The 18672-nt window shown below is 50.4% G+C and overlaps 1 protein-coding gene across 1 annotated transcript in view; it reads left to right on the plus strand.

Moving 5' to 3' along the window:
- Nucleotides 1-18672, plus strand: part of LOC129622732 (MAL-like protein) — a 33554-nt gene that overhangs the window by 6170 nt on the left and 8712 nt on the right. The window contains exon 2 of the mRNA XM_055539310.1: nt 17379-17546. Coding sequence (XP_055395285.1) covers nt 17379-17546 — 168 coding nt within the window. The remainder of the gene's footprint in view (nt 1-17378; nt 17547-18672) is intronic.

Here is an 18672-nt window from a genome sequence, read left to right on the forward strand (position 1 = left end):
ACGGCGACTACAACTGAGGGAGAGTTTTAGGAAGTCGTTCAACCTTTTCACTAGTTCACTTATTAATTAGATACTTGACCAATTATAAAGAAACAGCTGAGAAGGTTTCTAGAGTCAGCTGATTAAAAGGGAAGATGAACACTCTGTTCGGTGTTCAATGTTTTCAGCTTTTTGACTTGCCTGCAATGGTCAGAAGGAAATATTCTGACACCCCCACCCCCTCTCCCAACCCACACTCCCCCAGTCGCTCCCCCAGAAGCTCGTTCCAGAACCTTCCAGCTGGGAAGCTCACCTTGCTTCCCACATCCCCAGTTTCACCTGCAGTTCAGCCGGTTTCTTTTTCTGCTCTGTCTGTATGTAAATGGGCTTCCCTGGTGGCTCAGTCAGTGGTCGAGAATCCACGTGCCATGCAGGAGATGCGGTTGGATCCCTAGGTTGGGAAGAACCCCTGGAGAAGGAAATGGCAACCCACTCCAGTATTCTTGCCTGGGAAATCCCAAGGACAGAGAGCCTGGAGGGCTACAGTTCGTGGGGTCACAAAGAGCTGGACATGACAGAGCACACACGTAAGGCAAGGCTCTATGTGAAAGCCTGTTTGGGAACTTCCTGGACCCTGGAGCCATCTGTCAGCTGCGTGGGGCAGAGAGAGAGGGAGGTAGGGCTCAGCTCAGGCCTGGCTTAGGACAAGCAGGTTCCTTCCTCTTTGTTGCAACACTTCTTTAGAAGCTGAGTTTTCCAAAAGGAAAAGTCGTTCCTCTTGCTCCCTTCTGCTCCGCTCTCAATTCTCTATGCTTCTGGGAAGCAGCAAAGCAAACTCAGTTTGCCCCAGCTTTTCTTCATCGTCGGGGCATCTGTCCTTCCCTTCATTCCATGCCTGGTCCCCGGCCTTGCCCCCTCTGACCTCACGCAGCCCCTGCAGGACCAGGGGATCAAAGGCCTCCATGGCCAGAGTACCACTGAGACCCAACGAAATGATGCCCATGGAGGTCCTGGGAAGCTGCAATAGGAAGAGAGAACAGGGAGGAAAAAGTGTGAGGCTGGGGGAGAGCAAGGCTCCCGAGTAGAACGGCAGAGGGGCAGAGCAGGAGCAGAGAGGGGCCATGTAAGAAGGACCCAGATTCCAACCTCCCCAGGGGCCTGGGCACTCTTTGGCTTCCTGGCCCCAGGCCCAGCCCTTACCCTCGGAGGCTCCTGATGTGCTCAGGTTCAGTCACACAGGGTCAGTTGAGAGGGCTAAGCCTGGCTCTGTTGCCTAGTGGCTGTGGGACCCTAGGCAGGTGACTGAACCACTCTGAGCCTCAACGGCAGGGCAGCATCAGCAAAGATCTCCTCAGACAACTCTGGGCTTGCAGTAAGGACTTTCCTGGGAGCGTCCACACAAGAAATGTGAGCCCACACCACATTATTGTTGGTGGTTGTCTAAACCTCTTACTAAAAAGTGCAGGTCTTTGGGATTCCCTGGTGGTCCAGTGGCTAAGACCCCTCACTCCCAGTGCAGGGGGCCCAGGTTCAATCTCCAGTCAGGGAACTAGATCCCACATGCCACAGCTAAGAGTTTGTATGCCACAGCTAAAGACCTGGCACAGTGAAATAAATAAATACAATTTTTTAGAAAGTGTGAGTCTCTCATGAACGAATTTCAGTTGCAAACCAAGAAATATTTACTGAGGTGTTACTATTATTCTAGACCCATGCTTTGCTCTTAGGGGTTACAAGAATAAAAAGACAATAATAAAAAGGATATGGTAAGTCATGGATCCTGTCTTAAATGGGCGATGCATGAACATTAAAGAGCACCCCGAGACAGGGAAAAAGTAAGGGTGCACAGCCTCACTTGTTAAAGGCTCCTGGAGTTTAGCGACGCTGTCAGGACAAGCTTGCTCAGGGTGAGAATTTGGTATTCTTTCCAGGGTTTGGATTAAGGGATTAGATATTCGCTTGTTCAGACCAGGGCTTCCCAGGACTCAGAGGAGTGTATATACTCAGACTGTAAGGAAATGTATACAAACGTGTACTCTCAGACTGCAAGGAAAGAGGAAGACAATCCCACTTAAATCCCATGTATTCACTCAACAAATATTCATTGAGCCCCTACCCCATGGCAACCACAGGACTGTAAAGAGGCAGAAGACAGACATGGCCCCCGCCTTGGGGAGTTTGATGCCTGACGGGGGCAGATGGAGACTAGGTGGGAAGGACAGTAAGTGGTGCCCGTCATGTTTGGGAGAGAATGGAATGTCCAGGAAGTTCTGCCCACAGATAGGATGCAGTATGGGGGGTTGTTTGCACCACTTCTGCAAGGCTGAAAGGGCAGAGAGAAGAAGCTGAAGCCCCGACGCTGATGAGTGCACAAAGCGACTGCCACGCACCCAGGAGTCCCGTGAGAGGGGCCCCGCCCAGCGGGCTGTGGGCCTTGTGGGGAGGGGGTGTGCTGAGGCCACTGGTCTCCCCAGAGCAGAGGCACAGGGACCTTAAGGTTGGAGACCATCACTTAAGGTTGGAGACCCAAGGAGTGATGGTGACAGGAACCCACTCAAGACCTCCCAGTGCCAGAACCTTGCAAGAATCCGGGTTCCAGACTTGCCTCATGGTCAGTGGCTGACTCCATGCTCTCGGTGCATCTGATCCCTGGTCAGGGAGTTAGATCCCAAATGCCGCAACTAAGGACCGAGTCAAATTGTGTGCATGCATGCTCAGTCGTGACCGACTCTTCGTGGCCCCATGGACTGTAAGTTGCCAGGCTCCTCTGTCCGTGGGGTTTCCTGGTGCAGGTTGCCACTACCTACTCCAGGGGGTCTTCCTGACCCAGGGATTGAACCATCCTCTCTTTCATCTCCTGCATTGGCCAGCAGATTCTTTACCCCTGTGCCACCTGGGAAGCCCCTAGCTATGACCTGGTGCAGGTAAATAAATAAATAAATATTTTTTAAAAAACTGAAAAAGAATCCAGCTTTGGAGGGAGCTGGGAGCTGTGGCTGGCAGAGTCCTGCCCGCTTGGCAGAGCAGACCACAGCAGGACAGGTTTGAGCTGAGGGACCCTCGGAACTAACAGCCCACATCGTCAGTTCTGCACACTCCCCTCCTTCAAGAATTCGGCTTGTTCTTCCTCCAAGAATTCGGCTGAACCACATGCAACCTTCCCTGAGCTGGTGGCCTCTCTCAGTTCAGACAAGACAGGCCACCAAGCCTGCTGCTGGAAGGCCAGTCCCCAGGAGAATTCCTCTCACAGCAGGTGCCCTGAAGGAAACAGCCGGGTGCCCTGGCACCCTGCGTCCCCCTGGACCGTGGAGCCCCAGATAAGAAGTCTCAGCGATAAGCAGGCCCCACCTGCAGCCAGCGCCCTACCGGGGGTGCTCTGCCTGGAGAACTTTCCCCAGGGCGAGGAGAGGTTTCTAGAGTGTTGTCCAGACTGGCAGGGGCAGGGAATAGACCAGAGTGGGCGGGACAGAGGAGCCCCACGCAGGTTCCCTGGCCTTGACTGCTCTCACCAGCCCTTCCCTGCTTCCTCCCCTACTGTGAGCCCACCCGCCCCTCAGCTGCCTACCTAGTCAGATGTTCTCTATCTTGGCCAGCTCTACTGCAGCAGACCACAGGCCCACGGATCCTCAGGTGCCCAGCTCCGTCACTCCTGCCGCAGGCTGGACCCAGAATGCAGCCCAGGGTGGGGTCTCCATGGATTTCCCCCAGCCCGGGGGGTCCAGATAACACAGGTGTGGGGCTCCAGAGTCCTCTGATCTATTTCAAAGACGTGGCACACACCCCCTCCCCCAGCGCCTTCCCTTGGAGGGATTCTCTGCCCCTACTTGCCCTTCTGACTCTCTCTCTCTCTGCCCACATGACACTGGGTGGGAGGAATGGTGTGTTTATTTGAACATCCTCCCCTCTTTTTTAAAATTTATTTGGCTGCACTGGGTCTTAGTTGCAGCATGTTGGATCTAGTTCCCTGACAGGGGAGCAAACCCAGGTGCCCTGCATTGGAAGCTCAGAATCTTAGCCACTGGACCACCAAGAAATTCCCTGAACACTGTCCTCTTTGACAGCATGTTCCTGGCTAGCCCTTCCTGTGTGTGAGGGTATGGGTGAGGATAAAACAGATGGGTGTTTGTTCCCACTTGGTCCCAGCTCCTGGCAGAAATGGGCAGGAGACTCAGGTTCCACCCTTGGGTCAGGAAGATCCCCTGGAGGAGGAAATGGCAACCCACTCCAGTATTCTTGCCTGGGAAAGCCCGTGGACAGAGGAGCCTGGTGGGCTACAGTCCATGGGGTCGCAAGAGTCAGACACGACTTAGGGACTAAACAACAGCAACCTGGCAGAAATGCCCATCCATGTCTGGGCCAGCCACTGGCCCAGAGGCATCAGGAGCGGCCAGCTGGGTGGGCATCAGGCCAGCAAAAGCAAGCCTGAGCTGCCAGTGAGTGGAGAGTCCAGCAGGCTACCTCCTGCCTCCTGCTCAAGACGATCAACAGCACATGCTGGGCACCTGTGTGTCGTGCCAGGCTCCCTGCCCCACACCAAGGACTCGAAGACCACAGGGCAGAGTCCTCCATCCAGGACCTCGGAAGGAGTAAACAAGAGCAGCTTCCTGGAGGAGGTGACATTGGTCCAGGATCTGTTTTCGAGGATCTGGTCTTAGACTAGCAGGGAAGGAGCAAGCTGGGCAGGAGTCCCCGGGGACTAGAGTGAATGGTGACATCCTTGGGTCCTCGGTGCCCGACTGAGGGCAGGAACACGGCCACTGGTCACAAGATGTCTGCGGTTCCTGTGGGAAGGAGGAGGTGGGGACCTCCCCTGAGCCCAGGGGCTCATCGAGGGACCTTCTGGGGACAATGGGAAGGGTCACAAGGTTAATAAGCATAGTGGAGCCAAGAAGGGAGGTGCTGGGGCTGGGGAATGGGGAAGTCTGTCTGTGAGGCCACTGTGGGGAGCAGTATGCATTCATACTGCTTCTTTACATCTTTCCCATACTTTCTAACTTTTCTAAGGTACACAAGCTTTTTTAAAAATGTGGGGGAGAATGTGTTCCCCAAAATGCTTAGGTTTTTTTGGTTTTTTTTTTGAGACTGGAAGGAAAAGCCCTTTAGACTTTGGAGGAATAAGAATGTTTTTATTATCCTAGTTTATGTCACATTGTAAATCTGTGCTGTTGAGTCAATGAGAAGTTGGGCCAGTGGGAAGGTGGGGCGGGGGGGGTCTGAATGGGTGGGTGCGGTCCTAGGGGAGGAAGCCATGGAGGGAGGGGAGGAAAGCAGAGGAGGCCGGGCCACTGACTCACCAGCCCCTCCCGACGGCATCCTGCCCCTCCCGGGCTCACACCCCGGGGCAGGCACCGATTTCCCTGGCGCAGGGCCAGCCCAGGCCTGAGAGCCCTTGAGGGTACCAGGAGCTCCTAATATGGCTTGTTCTGCAGGGGGCAGGTGGACGGAGCTTTGGCCCGCACCATTGTTTCTGGAGTGGACCGGATAAGAGGGGTCCTCGTGGGAGTTCAAGGGGCCTGGGCAGGCAATTTCCTGTTACCCTTAAAGCCACAGAGAGAAAATTCTCACTGCAAGAGTCAGTACATAGTGACTGGTCTTTGGAAGGATCCTGGGTTGAATTATGGCGCCTAGAGCTTCCACATAAAGCTGGTGCTTTGAGGGTCCTGGATTGCAGCCCAGGCCTGCCACATGCCCCCTGCTCATGGGTACTTCGGGGAAGTCACTTGATCTCTCAGAACCGGCTTCCTCCCCCATCAAAGGAGGTGGCATGCCAACCCAAAGAGCTTCACAGGCTGCAGAGATGGTGGTAATCAGAACCCACATGGGCACTGGGGTTCCTGCGCAGCCCACAGGGAGGGCCGCAGCTAGGTGAAGACTTCAGGGGTGCCTGCCCCAACCCCTGGGAGGGCCTGAAAGAGGCTGGGTCCCTACCCACCAGCTGTGGAGGCTCTGGTGCCTTTATGCCAAGTTCCATCACCGCAGACGGAGGACATTCCAGGAACTCCTCTGAGTGTCTGACAGCCCCTCGTCCCTTCTCGCTTCCTCTCAGAGGCTCAGCTTCCCACAGACCTCAGCGTGATCCCCCAGGACCAGGGCTGAGGCTCCTGCTGCCGTAGCCACCGCAGCTGAGAGCTGACGCCAGGGAGGGTACGGGGGGCTGTCGGGGGCAGGGCACTCGCACCAGCCTGGACGGAGGCTCTCGGACAGAAAGAGGCAGACTGGAGCTAGGGGTCCACTCCTGGCTGTGATGCATGGAAAAAATGTGTTTCCGTGGCAACTTTGTGTGTGTGTGTGTGTGTGTCTGTGTGTGACTAATTAAAACAGAAGATTCAGGAAACGGTATTTCCCTTTCCTATGAACAATGCACTGTATTTTCTTCACTAGTCTACTTACCTGTTTTTTTCAAAACAAACCACTTTTTATTGAAGTAAAGTTGATTTACTATGATGTGTTAGCCTCAGATGTAGAGCAAAGTGATTCATATATATTCTTTCAGATTCTTTTCCATTGTGTTTTTTTTAGATGGATTTACTCATTTCTCTTTGGCTGAGCGGGGTGTTTGGTGCCCTGGTGGGCTTTCTCTGGTTGCAGCCAGCGGTGGCTCCTCTTGCTGTCGGGCACAGGCTCTTAGCGAGAGGGCCTCAGTAGCTGTGAGCACCGGCTCAGCTGCTCAAGGCACGTGGGATCTTCCTGGACAAGGGATTGAATCCATGTCCTCTGTATTGAGTAGCCAGTAGACACCAGGGAAGTCCCCCTCTGTCATAGGTTTTCACAAGATACTGAATATAGTTCTTCCCTGTGCTATATAGTAGGTATATCTTGTTCTTTATCTTTTCATATATAGTGTTGTGTATCTGTTAATCCCAAACTCCAGATGGGTCCCTCCCAACCCCTTTCTCCTTTGGCAACCATGAATTTGCTTTCTATGTCTGTGAGTCTGTTTTGTAATAAACTCGTTTGCATCTTTATAAGATTCTACGTGTAAGTGATATCATAAGACATTTGTCTTTGTCTGACGTTCTTCACTTAGGATGACCATCTCGAGGTCCATTCATGTTGCTGCTAGTCTATTTAACTTTTTTTTTTTAATATTTATTTGTTTATTTATTTGGCTGCTCCAGGTCTTGGTTGTGGCATGTGGGGTCTTCTGTCTTCATCATGGCATGCAGGATCTTTACCTCCCTGACCAGGAGTCGAACCCGGGCTCCCTGCCAGTGGACCACCAGGGAAGTCCCTACCTAACCTTTTAATGCCGGTAGTGAGCAGGTGGATTTCATCAGCCACTAACAGATCTCAGCTGCCATTTGGAAGGCTGGGCGCTGGGGGCACTGCACAGGCTCGGGAGACTGCTGGGTGCTGGCCGAGTTTGGCCTGGGATTCCGGGAAGCCAACTGGGGAGGTTCTAAGAGATGGTGAAGGGCATAGGTCATGTGAGCAGACTCTCATCCCAGGTCCTTAGCAGTGCTGTGACGAGGGCTGCCACTGGCTCAGAACGGCTGGAACAGAAGGGAAGTGGAGACCTCACATCCCCGGAAGCCCGGAGGAGCTGGCGGGCTCTGCCCAGACTGGTTCCTTGGCAGCAGAGTTGTGTCATCCAACCCAGCCTCTTCCCGTCTCTCTCCTCTTCCTCATCATAGCTCCAGGCCTAAACCCAGACAAGCCATGGCCAGAGCAAGGACAGAACCGTCTCATCCCCGAGGCAGGAAGAAACCCTTCCCAGGACCCAGAAGCCTTGCATCTCATTGTCCAGGGTGGTCACATATGTGTCCCAGCCAAGAGATATGTTGAGCCTAATGGATGTTGGAAAGTCACCTGCTACATCTCCTATCCCCATCCCACCCCACTGCCCACCAGTACGCCCAGTTGGGCAGTTTATTCCATAGGAAGGATTTATTTATTTATCTTGTCATTCTTCTGGCTTTTCTCTAGTTGCAGCAAGCAGGGCTACCCTCTCGTTACGGTGCTCAGGCTGCTCTTTGCAGGGGCTTCTTTTGCTGTGGTTCGTGGGCTTCGGGCAGGCGGGCTGCGGCGGTTGCAGCACGTGAGCTCAGCAGCTGCGGGGCTCCCGGGCTCTGGAGCGCAGGCTCAGTAGTGGTACATGGGCTTAGTTGCTCTGCAGCATGTGGGATCTTCCCAGATCAGGGATCAAACCTGTGTCTCCTGCATTGGCAGGCAGATTCTTTACTACTGAGCCACCAGGGAAGCCCCATGGAAAGAATTAAAAAAAGACAACTCTCTTTGCAATGTTACCTACTGTGGCGTCATCTATAACAGGGAAAATCCACAAACATCCACCCCCTTTGCCCTGGGGCCTCACTGACTAAGTGAAGTTTCACCAACGTGATGGAACGTAATGGTGCCGTTGAAAGTACAGGTGGGCCTCGTTACTCACGGATTCTGCGTTTCCAAGTTCCCTTGCTCACTAAACTTTATTTGTAACCCCGCAATCCATACTTGAGGTGTTGTCACGCAGATTCGAGGACGTGTCATTCGAGGCAGTGCAGAAAAAAATTCAAGTCACAAATCTGAGACACATACATTTCAACCTGAGGTCAATACCTGCCTTCTTAAATGCATGCTTGGTTCTTCAGTCATGTCCAGCTCTTTTTGACTGTTTGGACTACAGCCTGCCAGGCTCCTCTGTCCATGGGATTTTGCAGGCAAGAATACTAGAGTGGGTTGTCATTTCCTCCTCCAGCGAATCTTCCAAACCCAGGGATCGAATCTGTAGCTCCTACGTCTCCTGCATCACAGGTGGATTCTTTACCCACTGAGCCAGTGGGGAAGCCCTTGCCTTCTTACAGCTCAGAGGGTTAACAGGGTCCTTTCTCAAGTCTGTTTAGTGCCCCATCTTGCGCGTTTTTGTGCTTGGCTTTTTCTTGGTGATTTTAGTATTCAAAATAGTCCAAGTACACTGCTGAAGTTATGTCTAGTGTTCCTAAGTTTGGCAAGGCAGTGACTTGCCTTACATAGTAAGTGTTAGGTAGGCATATAGTTATAGAGCTGTTGGTGACAGCTTGATATTAATGGATTAACATTACATATTAACTATATTGAATAATGTGTCTTTAAACAGAAAGATACATAAAACGAAGTTATTTGTTGATCAGTTGATGACGATATTTTGACCACAAGCTTGTAGGAATGTAGTCTGTATTTCCCAAGGAGCGATGATTCACGATTCACAGCTAAACATGCCGGCGTTCAGGGCAACTTGACAGAACTACCAAGAATCGACAATATCATTAAGCCACGTAGCAAAACAGAAAAATGCAAAAAACACTGAACACAAAATGTATGTTCCCTGCAGTTTGCAACCAGCACTCGGCCCCGAAAGGAACATAACATAATGAAGAATTCCTCTGCTGATAACATTAACCTTAATTTTACAAGCGATTTAAAGTCTTAGGATTGAAAAAATGATTAACAGATCTAGGGACTTCCCTGGTGGTCCAGTGGTTAAGACTCCACGCTTCCATTAAAGTGGACACGGGTTTGATCCGTGGTCTAGGAACTAAGACTCCACATGCCGCATGATCAGAAAATAAAACACAGATCTGATTCCTGTTGTACCATTTAAACCGTTAAATCACCCTGGGGTTGAGGCATTCTGAGTGGGCGGTACCAAAGTCCTGAGGGAGGCCCATGCTGGCCTCGGTGACACGAACGGGGGTGCTCTGTTTGAAGGGGCTGTGACTCTCTGGGCGTTTTGTACCAGAACTGCCAGATGGGCTCCAAACAGCAGCTCCTGCATGGGGCTCGTCTTATTTTTCCCTTCTAAAGGATGTGTGCCAAACATATAGCTGTACCTTCATGTTCCCAGCAGCACCACCCCCAGTAGCAGAAAGGCAGAGGCAGCCCATGTGTCCATCAAAGGATGAGTTAATAAAATAGACATGAGGGGACTTCTCTGGTGGTCCAGTGGCTCCATCCCCAGTTGCGGAACTAAGCTCCCACATACCGTGGGACAACTGAGCCTACACTCCAGAGCCCGAATGCCAATACTAAGGCCTGGCACAGCCAAAAATAAGTAAGTAAATACATATTTTGCAAATAAAACAAAATAGATATGTGGTATATTCATATAATGGAATGTTGTCATGCTCAGTCACTGAGTTCTGTCTGACTCTCTGTGACCCTATGGACTGTAGCCTGCCAGACTCTTCTGTCCATGGACTTTTCCAGGCAAAAATAGTGGAGTGGGTTGCCATTTCCTTCTCCAGGGAATCTTCCCGACCCAGGGATGGAACCCGCGTCTCCTGTGTTTCCTGCATCGGCAGGCAGATATATATATATATATATATATATATATATATATATATATATATATTTTACCACTGAGCCATCTGAGCAGCCCTCATAATGGAATATTATTCAGCTTTTAAAAGGAAGGAAATTCTGACAGCATGATTGAAGCTTGAGGGTAATATTCTGAGTGCAATAAGCCAGAAACAAAAGAACAAATACTCTATGATTCCATTCGTACAAAGTCTAGTAGTCAAACTTTTAGGGACAGGGGAATGGTGGTTGTCAAGGGCTGCAGGAGGGGGTATGGTGAGTTAGTGTTGAATGGGACAGAGTTTCAGTTCTGCCAGATGAAAAGTGGTCCTGGAGATGGATGGATGGTGGAGATGGTACACAGCCTTGTGGATGCTCTTAATACCACTGAGTAAGGTAAGTGTTAGTCGCTCAGTTGTGTCCAACTCTTTGCGACCACATGGACTGTAGCCCGCCAGGGTCCTTTGTCCAAGGAATTCTCCAGGCAAGAGTACTGGAGTGGGTAGCCATTCCCTTCTTCAGGGGATCTTCCAGACCCAGGTATCGAACCCAGGTCTCCCGCATTGCGGGCAGATTCTTTCCAGTGTGAGCCCCTAGGGAAGCCACTGAACTGTACATTTAAAACCAGTTAAAATGGCACACTTTTTTCTGTGTATTTTATCACAATTTGGGGAAGGCAAACAATGGCCAAGGGACTTGGGCTCACATAACGTGGGCCGTGGCTACTTGAACGTGTGGGACAATGGTTTTCTTCATCCTGAAACATGTCAGCATCAGAAGGGGCCCCAGAATGCTCCTGGTTCCCATCATGGACAAGCCAGACCTTGTTCTTCATTCAGCTCATTCTTCCCGGACCATCAGAGGGAGCAGGAGCCTCCAGTTCACTTGGCCCCACTGACCTCCTGGGCCTCCCTGTCTCGAGTCTGGCCTTTTCTTTTTTGCTTTTTGAATGTTTATTTCTTTATTTGACCTCGTTGGGTCTTACGTTGCAGCACACAGGTTCAGTAGTTGCAGTGTGCGGGCTTAGTTGCTCCACGGCATATGGGATCTTAGTTCCCTGGCCAGGGATTGAACCCTCATCCCCTGCATTGCAAGGTGGATTCTTAACAACTGGACCGCCAGGGAAGTCCCAGGAAGTCCCAGAAAAAGAGTCTCGCCTTTTTCCTGCAGCTTGTGTTCACCTGAGTACCAGTGAAGGGGAGGAGGGGCCACCAGCTTTGTGAAGATTAAGCCAAGTGGTAAGGAAAGGAATGCAGTGTCAGTGGTGAATGGACCAGCCAGGCTGAAATAGCGCCCAGCTATGCAGAAAAACCTGCCACTGGTATCACCCAGAGTATCGTATGGCCAGCACCTCCTCCTACTCCCAACCCCAGGACTGGCCCCACCGGGACCACGCCTCCCAGCAGCAGAGCCTGGTGTCTTTCAGCCCCTCCTCCCCCTTCACACGGGGTCATTGCGAGGGCAGCTCTGTCCTCACGGGCGATCAGAGTGAAGCTCCCGGCCTGTGGCAGTGCGCCCAGCCCCTGCCCCTAGCCCCTCGGAGGCCCCTGGCTCCCCTCCTGCTCTGTCCTCTTAGGACGGATCCAGTCTCCCCAAAGGAAAGGCAATTCTCTTCTTGCCACTCCCATTCAAAATCTTTTCAAAAATGCTTGTTGAAGTATAGCTGATTTTCAATGTTGCCTTAGTTTCAGGTGTACAGCCAAGTGTATAGTTGTACACAGCATATCCACTCTTTTCAGATTGTTTTCCCATATAGGTCATTACAGAGTATTGAGTAGAGCTCCCTGTACTCAGTCGCTCGGTCGTGTCCGACTCTTTGCGACCATGTGGACTGTAGCCCGCCAGGCTAGCTGTCCATATACGGTAGTACGTATGTGTCAACCCCAATCTCCCGATTTATTTCTCCCTCTCCCCCTTCTCCCTTGGTAACCATAAGGTTCTTTTCTACATCTGTGGCTCTATTTCTATTTTGTAAATAAGTTTGTACCATTTTTAAGAGTCCACATATAAGTGGTATCATATGATATTCGTGTTTCTCTTTCTGACTTACCTCACTCAGTATGCCAGTCTCTAGATCCATTCATCTTGCTGCAAAATCTTTTGACTTTTGAAATGAGCCCCCATCATCCAGCCCAGTGTCTTTCTTCTTTCTTTTTCAATGTGTGTGTTGGTGATTTGGATTCATTTAAAAGATCTTGTCTCTGAGCCAAGAAATTCTCCTCCTGGGAGGTCAGGGCATGATTGGTTTATTGGGTCTTATTCCAGAAATATTCAAACCAATGCACATATATACATACATACTCTCATACGTTCTCTTCTTCTTCTACGTAAATCATAGCACACTGGGCACGCTGCTGTCTGCCTTGTACAATTCTAGGGTTTGTTCTATTCTGATACACAGAGTTTTTCATTCTCTTTGAAGGCTGCTGAGTTTTCCACTGTATGACATAATTGCTTTCATGACCCCCCCTCACACCAGATAAATCATTTGGGATGCTTCTTTATCTTTCTGTAACCAGCAGGCTTCAATAAACAACATTGTACATTCACCATTTTGTGCATATGCGTTGTCTATAGGACAAATTCCCAACGTGAAATTACTGGGTCAAAGAGTATATGCATTTAATGTCTGGATCAACAGCATCAAAATAGTAGACTGGCTGATGGCACCATTATCTATCCTGGAAATGGTAACGGACTTCAACCTGGGGGCTGCAGGTGGGTTTGGAGGGACTGTGAGTCCCCACATCTGTAGATAAAATCACGCGTGTACACAGGTACATTTTTCTAGGTGACCAAAGCTTTCATCAACTCCTTAGAAGGGTCTGTGGCCACTTAGTGCTATCTCATCTCCTCGCCGATTGGTGTCCCAGCTCTTCCAGAAGTGAACCTCCTATCCCTCAGGAAGACTGGCCTTGGACTTTCCCTCTCCTGGGTCTTTCTCGGGGAAGATTCCCTCCCGTGTCCTTATAGCCAACAACACGGCCAACAGCGGCTGCTCAACACTCACCCCGTGCGTGAGAGACTCATCTAATGCTCACAGGAACCAGGAAAGAGGAGTCCTCCCCACCTCCTCTGTTTGATGAACCAGCACATGGATGCAGAAATGAGTTAAATAATCTGCCCCTTTAGCAGAGCTAGGATTTGAACCCGGAAGCATCAGAACTGCTTGTGCATGAACTGGAGTGGAAGAGCCTGGAAGCAACAAGATGGGCCCTGGGGCTTCTCAGTCTTCACTGCGTCACCTGGGACATTTTTAACAATGCAGCCTCCCTCACCACCTCTGGGGCAACATCCAGACCATGGGGCTTCCTCAAAGTCCCCGGATGGTCCCAGGAGTAGCAGGACTCAGGGTGTGGCTCTGAGGGTTCAGGCTCAAGAATTTATGTGTTTTAGAAGCGCCTTACCCCTATGCCATGCTTTTGGCATGATTCTTTTCCTTTATTAAGCATTTTTCAAAAGAATAATTATTGGCAGTTTAGTGGTGAACTGCCTTCCAAAATAATAAGCATCCTCCAAAAATGACCAAAGTAGACCTTTCAAAAGGCATCGTTTTCAACTCATGGGTTTCAACTTGGTTGATACAGTCCAAGCCACTGGTGGCGCAGTGGTAAAGAACCCGCCTGCCAATGCAAGAGACACAGGTTCGATCCCTGGGTCAGGAATATCCCCTGGAGAAGGGAATGGCAACCCACTCGAGTGTTCTTGCCTGGGGAATCCCATGGACAGAGGAGCCTGGCGGGCTACAGTCTATGAGGTCACAAAGAGTCGGACAAGACTGAGCGACTAGGCGCAATCACAGTAGTTACTATATTTATTTGAAGGTCAAATTGCCCCATCTTTAGTCAGCAGCAGCCTTCTGAATCCTTCTGACCTAACCCCAAGAGCCTTTGAAAATATTTTGCGGTCTGCTCTGATGATATGTCAGCTTCCCCAGCCCCGATCTGGAATTGGCCATTGCTCCTGACTGCATCTGGGTGCTCTTACCCCAGTTCTCATCCTCTAGCTCTTTAACCAGCTCTGTAAATGTGAGGGGCCTATTCTCCATGTTTTAGAGAAGAATGAGTAATAAATAAACTTATTAAATTCTACCCTCCCTTAAGTGATCCCTTCCAGTTTCAGTTCAACCTTTAGAAAATGCACAGGTGAGTAATCTGTGTTTGTTCTTAAGAAACAGACTGCCAAAATCGTATTTGAAATACACTTGCTTTAATACAATCTTCTTCCATGTTGAAGGCCAGCCCCCAACATCTAAAAATATCTCCAGCTCTTGAGATATCAAAAACCGAGGGTTAAAAGGAGAGAATGATTTAGGTTGCCAAGCAAATTTGGAAAACTAAATATAAATTTAGAAAAAAAAGTCAAGATAAATATTCAAAACTGTTTTCCCTGTAATGAATCCAACCGAGGCTGCTTGAGACAGAAACAGGATAGCAAACTCCACTGGTTTTAAATTCACCTGGAGTTTGGCCTTGGCCTTGGTTCCCTTATAATGTTCAGAAGATAGAGGGTGTGGAAATAAAAAGTGAATAACATTCCTTTGCGTAAAGCTGATTGTGTAACCTTTATGCCAAGAAGAAGGGGCAATTTGAGTAGATTCTCCCAAATGCTCAGGGCCCCACCTTGGGGCGTGAAATCTGGTGAGGTGGAGAACCTCACCAGTGCCCCATTCTATGTCCCACGTGGCCTCAGACCTCAGTCCCTCCCTCCTTTTCCTCCAGATGCTCCCAAGAGGGCAGCGTCTCACACACTTTGAGAATGAAGTGTGGGCACATAGATGGTGCGCGTGTGGTAGAGTCTGCCCAGGGCGGCCTCTGATGGCAGGAGCCGGGGTGGGGAGACGCTTGGCCAGCACTGATGGGCCTGGTAGGGCTGAGGCAGGGAAGCTGGCAGCAAGAGGCGGCAGGTGCCAAGTGGCAGCTCTCTGTAGAAAGCCCATGGGAGTGTGAATTCCTGTACAGAGGAAATGAGGCCATCTGAGTGAATGCATTTGATGTATAGATTTAGTTTTTTGGTGCTGGGTCTTCATTGCTGTGTGTGGGCTTCCTCTAGTTTCAGCAAGTGGAGGCTACACTTGTTGCGGAGTGCGTGCTCTAAAGATGGGGCTCAGTAGTCGTGGTACACAGACATGAGGGTGCGGTCTTTCTGGACCAGGGATGGAGCCTATGTCCCCTGAATAACCACTGGATTCTTAACCGCTGGGCCACCAGTGGTGAATGCACCTCTGTGAATGCACTTTATAAACTCTAAAGCCCCTAGTGAACGAGAGGTCGTGGTGGCGGGTTTATCATCATGGTGCTTTACTTGCTAAGTTGTGTCTGACTCTTTGCAACCCCATGGACTGTAGTCCACTAGGCTTCTGTGTCCATGGAATTCTCCAGGCAAGAATACTGGAGTGGGTTTACATGTCCTTCTCCAGAGGATCTTCCCACTCGGGGATTGAACCTGGGTCTTCTGCATCACGTGCACTCTTTACCAGCAGGAAGCCCATGGGTTTATCACTGAGTCATTCCAAAGAATGCTCTTTGACACCCTCCCTACCTGCTTTTCTCCAGGCCCTGGGCTGGGCACCAGGAATACATTGGTGAATGGCACAGACCATTCTCTGCCCTCAGAGGTCTCATGCGAGTGTAAAATTTTATAGGTTCCACAGTCACTAAGTCCTGAATGCCATTGCCACTAACAGCCAGCATTGTGTGGGTACTGGCAGCGGGCCAGCATCCTCAGGCACTTCTCATGGCTTGGTGGGAAAGGTGCTTGGCAGGTGCCCCCAAGCCATGCTCTGGCACCTCCCTCAGCATCAGCCACCTGGTCACTGTAATCAACACGCAAGAGCCCGGCTCAGGAGGACAGCAGCTCTTGTTCCTCTCTTCTTCCTGCTTGGAACGAGGCGGCCCCAGCTCGCTCATGGGCAGTCCCGCTCACGGGCAGTCCCGGGTCCAGCCTAGGGCTTCCACAATTCACCTGGAGATTGTTTGTTGAGGTCTGGAGCAGTGTGCTGTCAGAGGCAGCCAGGCTTCCGGGGATGTTCCCGGCCCTGCAAGAGGCTGGGAAGCTCTGCCTTGTGGTCCACTCCCTGGTCTCTGCTGGCTTCTCCTCCTGTTGCCTTTTGCTTCGGAAGAGCCTGAGAATTCTCCACAAATTCAAAAGTGCTTTTGCCTTCAGGACAACAGCAGTGGGAGCCCCATAAGGGATAGGGTGACTTATTTATGTCTGAAAGTGAAAGTGTTAGTCGCTCAGTCAAGTCCTACTCTTTTGCACCCATGAACTGTAGCCTGCCAGGCTCCTGTGTCCGTGAGATTTCCCAGCCAAGAATACTGGAGTCGTCAGTTATTCCCTTTTCTAGGGAATCTTCCTGACCCAGGAATCAAACCCAGGTCTCCTGCATTATGGGCAGGTTCTTTACCATCTGAGCCAGCTGGGAAGCCCATATCTGCATCTATGTCATTTATCTGTAAGATGAGAGCTGCTAGTCCCAGGACCTGAAAGTTGTGTATCTTTCATCTGAGCCAGACAGAAGTAAGTGGAGCCCTTTATACAGAAAATCTCTAAGAGAATCATTTAGAACTGAGCTAAGCCTACAGTCATGATCACAATCAACCTTCAACAAATATAGGAGGGAAAAGGTGAACAGGAATGAACATTAACAGAAGCCACAAACCACAGAATCAGGCTCTCAAGACCAAGACAAAGGGATCAGCAGATTGAATATAAAATGAAGACAAGCATATTTAATAAAAAGATATCCATACCTCAACACACTGTATCACCATTGCACAAACTGTAGAAGACCCAAAATGAAAGTGAAAGTGTTAGTCACTCAGTCGTGCTCCACTCTTAGTGATCCCCTGGACTGTAGCCCTGCAGCTCCTCTGTCCATAGGATTCTCCAGGCAAGAATACTGGAGTGGGTAGCCATTCCCTCCTCCAAGGGATCATCCTGATCCAGGGATCGAACCCGGGTCTCCCAAACTGCAGGCAGATTCTTTACCATCTGAGCCACCAGGGAAGCCCCTGAAGAGTGCTTCACCAAATCCAGAGGAGGACAGAGGTGGGAAATATGCAAAGAGCATCACACTCAGTACCAGCCATTAAAGTGCCTTCTTCTGTGCTTTTCTCTTACAGATATTTGGGGTCTGGGTCTGGATCCTGGTGGCAGCCACGCAGGTAGCAAGCCCGCTGCTACAAGGATGGGTGATGTACGTCTCGCTCACCTCTTTCCTCATCTCCCTGATGCTCCTGTTGTCTTACATGTTTGGATTTTACAAAAGATATGAGTCCTGGAAAATTCTGGTAAGAATCCGGGAGAGAGACCCAGGGCCTGAGGCTCCTCCCAGACCAACATCTTGGGCGTGGTTGAGGACAAACCCGGGTGGGAGGAGGAACCAGAGAGCTTCCTGGGCTGGGCCCCTAGGGAATCTCCACGTTTCATCTGAATGTGTTTTCTATCAGATCATGATGCTGGGAAAGACTGGGGTCAGGAGGAGAAAGGGGGCAACAGAGGACGAGAGAGTAGGATGGCATCATCGACTCAATGTGCTGTAGCCGCGCGTTCCGGGAAACAAACTCACTCAGAAGGACAATGCAGATAGTGGAGTGCAGTTTATTACACCGGCGGGCCCAGGGCAGAGTCTCCTCTTAGCCAAGGACCCCGACCAGTTTCTGTAAAACCTTATATACCCTAAGTATGTGCTCAAACTCACCTCCCCAAATTCCCTGAAACTAGTCTGGACAAGGTAAAAGAGAGATATGATCAAAGTTAACCCATGATTCACGTGTCATAAGCCTAGATAGTTAAACAGTGGACTTTTATCAATAGGCCTGTGGCGATACCCCATAAGCATAATGGGATTTACGACTTTGTTCTGTTACAGAGATAATTACCATACTCTTTTAGGTGACAGAGAGTCTAGGTGAGAGTCCAGAGGCTCCTTCATCCGGGGGTCTGGTTTTCCATTGGTATGTCGTTTCCATAGATACTGGGCCTAGAGCTCAAAGTCCACAGTCCGGCCCAACATGGAGTCCTGCTTTCAAGGCGGAGCCTGTTCTGTCTGTTTCCTCCTTCATGGACATGAGTTTGAGCAAACTCCAAGTGATAGGGAGGTACAGAGGAGTCTGGCGTGCTGCAGTCCAAGGAGGCGGACATGACTTAGCAGCTGAACAACACCTATTAGAGAGGGCTTCAGTGGTAAAGAATCCATCTGCCAATGCAGGAGACGCAGGAGACAAGGGGTTTGATCCCTGGGTTGAGAAGAGAGGGAAATGGCAACCCACTCCAGGATTCCTGCCTGGGAAATCCCATGGACAGAGGAGCCTGGCGGAGTACAGTCCATGGGGTTGCAGAGTTAGACACGACTTAGCTACTAAACAACAACAACTATTAGATGGGAATAAAAGCATTCCTCTGCCGGAATCCATC

The sequence above is a fragment of the Bubalus kerabau genome, chromosome 11 (assembly GCF_029407905.1).
Source record: "Bubalus kerabau isolate K-KA32 ecotype Philippines breed swamp buffalo chromosome 11, PCC_UOA_SB_1v2, whole genome shotgun sequence".
NCBI classification, from domain to species: Eukaryota; Metazoa; Chordata; class Mammalia; order Artiodactyla; family Bovidae; genus Bubalus; species Bubalus kerabau.